We start from the raw sequence: 9511 nt of genomic DNA on the forward strand, positions 1-9511 counted from the left end.
ACTATTTGATTTGGATCAAAAGGTTAATGATACCCTTTTCGGTCTTGATTAGTAGGCCATGTTTCAATAGGATTCCATCTACTAGAGAACACCACCCACCCCAAAAGTGCACTAGGTGTGAAAATCTAGGACACAACAAGCTAACGTGCGAACAACCATTATCAAGTAATCAAAATAGTGACATATAGAGATAGAGATAATGAACGTACTCACTATGATTTGGATTTGGATTATACTTACGTTGAAATTGGGTTCTTAGAATTCTATCTAATTTATTAATTTGTGTTTTTGTTTTAAAATTGGGACAAGGCTTTGGCAAGGGAATCAGAATGTGATGGGCCTCCCTAATGCGGGACAATGAACCTTTGAAGTTCTGTTTAATTTATTAATCGCACGTTTGTTTTAAAATTGGGACAAAGCTTTGGAAAAGGTATCGGGCTGGGATGGGTCTCCCTATTGTAAGGCAATGGTGAGTGGAAAAGAATTGTTAAAGAAGTGATGTCGCACTAGGGCATGTCAATGGGTCAGAGATAAGCTACCATCGAACTAGCAAGTCCAACCCGATTGTGATGTCATTTAGAAGGTTGATGCTACGATGTAAGCAAAAATTAGATTTCATACATTTGTGGAGGACGGGTCAAAGAACATAAAATACACTTATGAATGGGTCACGCTAAAATATATATATATATATATATATATATATATATATATATATATATTTTTAAAAAAAAAACCTCTAGTCTCCCACTCATCCTTACTTACATTGATCCATTCTCACGTTTTCATTTCTGGGTTTTTGTACGTGATCAGAGGGGTAAGTGGGTTGGTCAAAGTCTAGTTTCTCTCCTAGCTTTGCTGAACGGAACCTCGATCTATAACATCTCCTTGCTGGAGTTATGATTCTTGAAGACTGAAGGAGCCGAAATTATGCTGAAGAGAGGAGGAAATACGAACATCTTCGTCCTCATTTTATTTTACTTCGCCCTTCCCTTTCTTCAAGCAAGACCCGAAGAAAATGGCGGTGTCTTTGATTCGAAGCCCAGAAATTGGAATAGCAGGAAAATCGTGGAGTCGAAAGGAGCACCTCGTTCTGTAATTTGGGTGGTTCAGCTCTCTGATCTCCATTTCAGTGTTCACCATCCCGATAGAGCTCTCCAATTCAGGGATTTTGTTGGCCCTGCTCTTGCTATGATCAATCCTTCTCTTGTTCTTATCACCGGTGATCTCACAGGTTTTGCTCTCTCTCTGTTTTGATTTTATGTATATTCTTCTCATTCTTGTTCTTTTAACTGCATGATGTGCATAAAATCAGATATTTGTGTCTTAAAACGTTCTGTTATTTGTTTGACTTTTGTATATTATTCATACTATTATACCTCTAGAGTCATAGGCTTGGTGGCTGTTTCTGCTGGACATTATCTTCATAACTTTTCAGATTGTGATAATACTTAACTATTAATTGCTTTCATTGGAAATTTTCTTTCCATTTCTCCTGGTTGATGATAGCTAAAGCCTAAACATAACAAGAGTTCTGGGTCCTTGTGATAGAATGAATTCTGAGGGTTGCAGCAGAATGTCTTTTCATTTTAATCATTTTTGAACGAGCTTGAAGGTGAGGGGAGGGATGGGCCATAATGTGAAATACAAACATGAAGAGAATGGGCTCTGCATAACATAATAACAAATGGTCAGCTATAAGTGATGCAGATGAGCAAAGCATAAAGGAAAATATTCAAATATGGAGAGAATGACCTCTGCATCATGGTTTATGATATCTCCTACATCATGTCATCACCAATCGTGTTCAATTATGCTTGCCAATGTGGATAAACGAGCCTACAATTCTTCTATTTTATTACTGTTATTACTTTTTTTTTTTTTTTTTTTTTTTTTTTTTTTTTGAGTTCATCTTTCAGTTCCTGATGGCAAAAATTAGAAATAGGACTTTTGGAGCTTTTTTTGGCATGATATAGTATGTTGAATACAGATTTTTTTAATAGCACCAGTAATGCTAAGGAATGTGGACTCTACCTATCCTATTCACACTACTTAGAAGCTTGATCTTTCTAATCCTTTAGAAGTCACTAATGATAATGATATAAAAAAGATGTTACAACCTTTGAGATTTTTCCTATATTTATCAGATGGCAAAAGTAAGGACTTGTTAACAATGATACAAATTGAGGAGGAATGGATGGAATATCAAAATGTAATGGAAGAGGTTATAACAAGAAGTGGACTAGACAAAAGCATCTTCTTTGACCTCAGAGGAAATCATGATAAATTTGGTGTTCCAACTGTTGGTGGTTCGTTTGATTACTTTTCAAACTATAGTATCAGTGGACAGCTGGGAAGAAATGCAAATGTGCAAAGTGTCACTGTTCAGGTTAGTTATTATCTTTAGATGAGGTTTGTGGTGAGTACATATACTTGTAATGTCATGGTTCTAATATAGTCCTCCTTTTTTAGACTGAGGAAAATACATCCTCTCAGGTCTTTAGTAAGGCTTATGGAATAACTATTAGGCATCCCCATCAGAAGATTGAACTTACTCTTTGCCAAGCACATCAATTGTTTGACCTTCTAGCAGCCCCTATTATCCTATAAATCTATCCCAAGAGAATCCTTAAATTTTACTTTGGCATGTTAGGTAGTCGTGTGTTCATAATGTATTTCAACTTTCAAGCGAACTACCATGTGTGTACATGGAATATTTAGGTATAGGAGAACTCTTTTCGGGTGTCCTTCTAATTTGAACTTTTTGGGGTAGAAATGAACATTTAAAATGTCAAAGAATCCTGGACCAGCCACGTTCAAGAAGTACAAGGTTTACTTATTTTTGGGTGAATCGGAATTTATGCACTTTAAAAGTGAAGGTTTATCCTCATCGTTTGAACTGGAAATTAATATACTTAATGTGCTACAAGTGCAAAATGGAGTCGCTCATGCAAAATGGCTCTTCTTGGGGTTTATTTATTTATTTATTATTTACTTTTTTAGTATTCCCATGTATTCTTCTAGTTAAAGAATTGCTTCTTACCCAAAGAAAAAAAGTTGTTCATGTTGATACTCTTTTATCTTCAAGAATATACCTGCAATTTGCCGTGTTAAATACTGAAAGTTCATTGATTTAAAATTTTGTATTGTTTATTGATTATCATCTTTGATATGTAGAACTTTTGCAAGTGAAAATACCTGTCATTGGCTAATTGTTGACTAAAAAGAGCACATATTAATAGATTATTTTGTTCCATCATTCAGGATGGTCAACAAAAGTACCTCTTTGTCGGATTTGACAGCACCATGTCTGTTGGTTTGAGAGGGCCATCAAATGTCTTTGGGCATCCAACTGATCAGCTATTAACTGACTTAGATTTGGAGCTCTCTCAATGGGATTCATTGACAACTGATCCAGTAACTAAGATTTCCTTTGGCCATTTTCCTCTCTCATTCTCAGCTTCCTCCCTCTCAGGAAAGAGTCTGAGAGATATCTTTTTGAAACATTCTTTATCAGCTTACTTATGCGGACATCTCCATACAAGGTTTGGCAAAAATTTGAAGAGGCATCATCATTCAAATTCTAATCTTTTGTCACAGAAGTTTTTCCAGTTTAATGTGCACCAAATATCTTCTGGAAGTATCACCAACTGTTCACTTGAAGTTCCGCCAGTTCAAGAATTCTGGGAATGGGAGATGGGTGACTGGAGAAAGAGTAGGGCCATGCGAATTTTGGCCATTGATAGTGGTCATGTGTCATATGTTGACATTGACTTCAAGACAGAAATTAAGAAAACTATTTTGTTGCCAACATTTCCGTTAGACTCACGCTTTATGTCAAGATCTTCATCACCTTATGAATATAAATGCCATTTTGTGGCTTCTTCAGCTTATGAAAATATAAGAGCGCTTGTTTTTTCTATTTCTCCTATTGTATCTGTGGTGGCTAGAATATATGACTCTAATCCTGGAATTCTCAGTTTGATTCTACAAGCACCTATGAGTTTGCGTGTAGATAACATCTCAAGAGGAGATCTTTACACTGCTCCATGGAATTACAAAGCCTTTGAAGATCCATCTCCTGATAGATATTATCTGCAAATAGAAGCAATTGATATTGCAGGAAGGTCAACATTATCTGACTTGAGGCCATTTTCTATCAACGGTCTCACTGCAAAAGTGTCCTGGACATGGAATGAGTTCAGGGTTATGGGAGTCCAATGGGCTGCCTTATATTACCCTGTACTCTGGTCGGCTCTGTTTATCATGCTCTCAATGCTTATACCTCCAAAAGCGATTCTTATTTTTACAAAGAAGCAATACACTTACAACAATTTCAAGCTGAATAAAAGCTTCCTAAATGGCATGGCATGGGTTATACATGAGCTTAGCAGGATTCCCATGGCATGGTTCTGCATAGTAGGTTACCTAATCTACCTTATATCATTTCCATGGTTTATTGGGAAAGTCTTCACAGATGGCAAGGACTGGGGATACATGACCTATATGGGATGGGTGGTCAAAACTTCGAATGAAATGGACAAACATAGATATATTGGTTCTCCAGATATACTGGTTGTGGTTCTTTCCCATCTTCTTTTTGTGGTTTACCCTGCTATTTTTATCATGGTTGCTTTTGCCATTGAAAGAGGAGTCTATGCGGACCATTTCCTCTCTCTTTTAGCAAAGAAAGAAGATGATTATGACTACAATAATAAGAGGCTTGAATCATTTGACTTGAAAAGCAGTGGAAGGTTTAGTTTTTGGTTTAGATGGAGGTGGATTCGGAAAGTTCTTCTGATCATTTGTGCACTAGTATGTTGGAAGCATTTTTTGGTAAGTCATTATCAAATAATATAATCCTTAATCATTATTATATCTGTGCAAAAATTTTAGTTTTTTTTTTTTAAAAATTAAAAAATTGATGCTGTATGAGATGCTCTCTATCTGGAATATTAATACTGAATACATGAATTTCAATTGCTTACACCATAGTTAATCAGATATATTCATGGTAGGGCTGAAGTTATATTTATTTCTGGCATGTCTCTTTGGAATTTAATCACTATAACTGTAGTTGCAAGCTAAAAAGTCGAAACGAAATAGAAATTGAAAGTTCTCTCAAAATATTTGTTCTTGTTTGGTGCATATCACCAATACAGAGGATTTTTCTGCCGTTAGCTCCTTGTTATAAAATAGTGTGTATATTACGTGTCCACTTTACTCCAAGTTGATATAAGAGCTAAGTAAAATTCAAACAATCTAGTTTGGTTCACTCATATTTCGAGGGAGAAATTATGATTACTGCAGTCACAATATGAAGTTATTGCTTAAATCATTGAACTTTTATAGTAATGTTGAGAAGAGATTGAAGAACCCGAGGTTGACGATGAGATGATGCTAGCACAGAGAAATGTTTTGAATGAGTTGAAGAAAGATACTAAGACACTCTGCAACATTATCAAGCAGTTGAAAGGTCAATATTTGAGCAGATATTGTGGCTATAGGCCACAGGTTATCTAGGTATACTAAAGAAGGATAATGACGAGGGTGCTTTGATTACAAGTTTGTGCTACTGGACCCCCTTTTAATTTTATGATATCACTTAATAACATTAGTTCATTCGACAATGCCTGGCCCCTCATTAGATTCTATTTTCTTTTTTGGGATTCGGTGACTGTCTTTTTGCAATTACCCTTTAGTCATTTTTTACTAGATTGAAGCCCATTTTTGTAATTTTTTGTTTGGCATTCCATTTTGTGGGCTTTCTTTGTATATTTTCTTGTATTTGTTCGTAATGAAAAAACTTAATAAAATCAGTTAAGTAATGGTTGGGGGGACCCTAATCCTACTACATCACTTTGACATTTCAATTAAAATCATCATAACTCATAAGGTGGAAGTCAATCCATCCTTGAAAATTAATGATTCAAAACAAACTACTTTGTCATTTACATGTTTAAAAACACTCTAATTACACTCACAACCATAAAAGCTATTAATGAGAATAATTGCTTTTATAGCTAGCCATTCCACAATTGCAGTCAGTAGTGCAATAAAAAGCCTACCGTGATTTTGTTGTACACATGTTAGACAATTGCTTTAAAGTTTCAGTTTTAAGATAACTTCAAAATGAAGACTTGAAATAAACAAGAGCATCCTGAGCTGGTGTCTTCATTTCCCTAGTCCTGATTGCTATTGGATTATCAAAAGAGTATTTAGCCTCAGCATACAACTTTTATTCGATTGAGTATCATTTTGCTCATCGACAAGTGTCAACCTTGCATCGCATAACCAAGTCAGTTGTAACATCAATACCTTAAGGATTGCTTATTCGTTGTTGTAAAAAAGACTTGGGTTCAAACACTATTTAGGGCCTATTTGGAATGATTTTCTAAGTGCTTATGTTGCAGTATAATCCATATAGTGGGCTTCCATTTACAATAAGACTTGGTATGTAAAGTTAGGGACTTGATGCGTTCAGAGTTTCAAAGTATAAATAACCAAGTGCTAGAGAGATGACATCAGAATAGCGTCAGCTACTCTTCCACCCTTGGATCCCACGACATTTAGAAGTTGTCTCCTTGTTAGGGAAAAAGAATCCTCCAACGACTCCAACTAGCTTTATCTGTTCTAGTTGCTAGTGTAAAAAGTGTGGTCACAAAATTAATAAACTAGTGATCTTACCTAAGTTAGGCTGATTTGTAAGTTCTCTCATCCTGTTTACTGTTTAGTACATACGAAAGTTATAAATGAAACCACTAGGTGCCATTGCCCTTTTTACGACACCTTTTTACTTAATGTTTTATTATAATATCCTCCAAAATGAAATATAAATGATTGCTAGCAAACGTCTTATGGCGTAGGATCATTGCTAACAAACATGGCCCCACCCCTTCGGGTGGTTGTCCAAAGGAGTTAAAGGGAACTTACCGGAATTTGTTGAAAGATATTGTGAAAGAGATCCCATCTTTTTGGCCGTTGGTTCATTTTGTGGTGGGCGAGGGGATGGACACATACTTTTGGGAGGATCATTGGGTGGGGGGGAACCTCTTAGTGCGTTGTTTCCTCGTTTGTACCATTTGTCGTCCCTTAAAAATCTTATTGGAGATTTTCTTGTGTGGTCTGGGGATCCGTTACCTTTTTTTGGGTTTCATCGCTCTCTTTTTGACGGGAGGCTATGGAGGTAGCTGCTCTTCTTTCTTTACTCAAGGGTCATCCCTTTAGAAGATGGAGGGAGGATGTTAGAGTTTGGAGCCCCAATCCTCTGGAAGGGTTCTCATGCAAGTCTTTCTTCCAATGTCTGATTGATCCTTTCCTTTTGAGTGTGTCTGTTTTTGCAGTGCTGTGGAGGATTAGTATCCCTAGGAAGATGAGGTTCTTTGCAAGTTCTTCATGGCTGTGCTAACGCGATGGATTGGCTTGTGAGGAAGATGCCTTCGTTGGTCGGGCCCTTTTGTTGTATTCTTTATCAGAAGGTGGAGGAAGATTTGGACCATATTCTCTGGCGTTGTGATTTTGTAAGTGATGTCTAGGACCTTTTCCTCCAAACGTTTGGTATGATGTATGTTCGTCATAGAGATGCTAGCAAGATGATCAAGGAGCTCCTCCTCAATCTGCCTTTTGAGGAGAAGGATCGTTTTTTGTTGATGGCAAGAGTGTGGGCAACTTTATGGGTGTTGTGGGATGAGAGGAATAGTAGGGTGTTTAGGTGAGTGGAAATGGACCCTGGAGAGATTTGGTCCCTTGTTCACTTCCATCTTTCTTTGTGGCCTTCGATTTTGAAGACCTTTTGTAACTACTCTATAGGAGTAATCTCTTATAGTTAGAGCCCCTCTTGTAGAGGGTGTCTCTCCTTTTTGAGGGCTTGTTTTTCTGTGTCCATGTACTCTTTCATTTTTTCTCAATGAAATTCGTTATTTTCATTTTAAAAAAAGGAATATAAATGATGAGTGGTGCATGATGTCGATATAGTTGATTTCATCTTGCTTCCAAAATCTCTCCTTGTCATCAATAATGAATGAAGTCATAGACTCCCCTCATAGGGAAAAACAAAACAATGCAATAAACTAATTTTTATTAGCGCCATAAAATGGAAGTTGCAGAAAAGTTATGGATAGATATTTTCCAAGAAGTCATTTGAAGCCTATACTTCTGATTACATTACCACCTTAAGGCCATTAGATTGAGGACTTATAATACTGTTTACTAATTCATTGTGTTTTTATCACAGAGTTGCAGGGCTGTTATGAAGGCTTATGAGATGAATCCATTTCTCCACTTTCCTTTGTACTGCTTCGTAACACCATTGTTGTTGGGTTATGTTGCTTACCATACCAGTGGCATCAACTGAACGTTGGTCGCACATTTACCCTGGACTTTTGGTCAGCTTCAGGTATTTTCTTTTCGAGAAGCAAGATAAGATATTATACAAAAATTATGCTTTGTCTGACATGATAGGGAACAACAGATTAGAAAGAACATAACTCTTGCTTGAAGCCCAATAATATCCCCATTATGTTGCAGCAAATGGGTCGAAACCAAAAACTACATCTTGAAGATTTTGCTGTATGTCTCTTGTAATGTAGTGTGCTGCATATACATATCTCTTGTCCTCTGAATTACTGAGAACTATAGGTTCGTTTGGAAGTTCTGCTATTTATACTTGAGAACAAATTATATGGTGGTTTTGTAACGGTAAGGATTAGTGTACTCAAAATCATTGTATATAGTCTACTATTCTATTCCCAATCTGGTGATGTTAGATGGAAAAAAAATTTCAATTGTTACGAAAAAATAAGGTCCGTTTGGTAATCATTTGGTTTTTTATTTTTGTTTTTGAAAATTAAGCCTATAGACACTACTTTCATTTCCAAATTTCTTCCTTTGTTATCTACTTTTTACCAATAGTTTAAAAAACTAAGCTAAATTTTGAAAACTAAAAAATTAGCTCCCATTGGTAACCATTTTGTTTTTAGTTTTTGTTTTTTAAAATTAAGCCTATAAACATTACTTCTACCTTCAAATTTCTTCTTTTATTATCTACTCTTCACTAATAGTTTAAAAGACCGAGCTAGATTTTGATAACTAAAAAGAGTAGCTTTCACAAAGTTGTTTTTGTTTTTGGAATTTGGTTAAGAATTCAACCATTGTACTTAAGAAAGATGCAAATCATAGTAAGAAATGTGGATGAGATAGGTTTAATTTTAAAAAACAAAAACAAAAAACCAAATGGTTATCAAACGGAGCCTAAGTTGTTAAGTTTAGAAAACAATAGTCATTTGAATGTGTATTCATTGAAATTTAAGTTTCTAAAGTGAAATATTGTTCTTGAGAATACTCCAAAGTCCAAAGCAACTACTCCATAGTTTTCTTGCATAGATATGAAGTGTTTTATTTCAACTCAGTTTACTACGAGGCATAAGAATGTTCTAAATAAGCTTGTAGGTGAGTTCTTAATTGTATAGAACACTCATTATTAGCTACACAAAACTTCAGAAAGGTGTAGTAC

At 35.8% G+C, this 9511-nt stretch overlaps 1 protein-coding gene across 1 annotated transcript; it reads left to right on the plus strand.

The window, feature by feature from the left end:
* Positions 1 to 714: 714 nt before the first annotated feature.
* LOC120079907 (Calcineurin-like metallo-phosphoesterase superfamily protein) lies at positions 715 to 8751 on the plus strand. Its single transcript, XM_039034360.2, has 4 exons — positions 715 to 1234; positions 2148 to 2389; positions 3265 to 4836; positions 8234 to 8751. Exons 1-4 carry the CDS (start codon positions 931 to 933, stop codon positions 8351 to 8353), a joined length of 2238 nt encoding a protein of 745 aa, XP_038890288.1. The 5' UTR covers positions 715 to 930; the 3' UTR covers positions 8354 to 8751.
* The last annotated feature ends 760 nt before the right edge of the window (positions 8752 to 9511 follow it).

The sequence above is a fragment of the Benincasa hispida genome, chromosome 6 (assembly GCF_027475165.1).
Source record: "Benincasa hispida cultivar pf3 chromosome 6, pf3_genome.v1.1, whole genome shotgun sequence".
NCBI classification, from domain to species: Eukaryota; Viridiplantae; Streptophyta; class Magnoliopsida; order Cucurbitales; family Cucurbitaceae; genus Benincasa; species Benincasa hispida.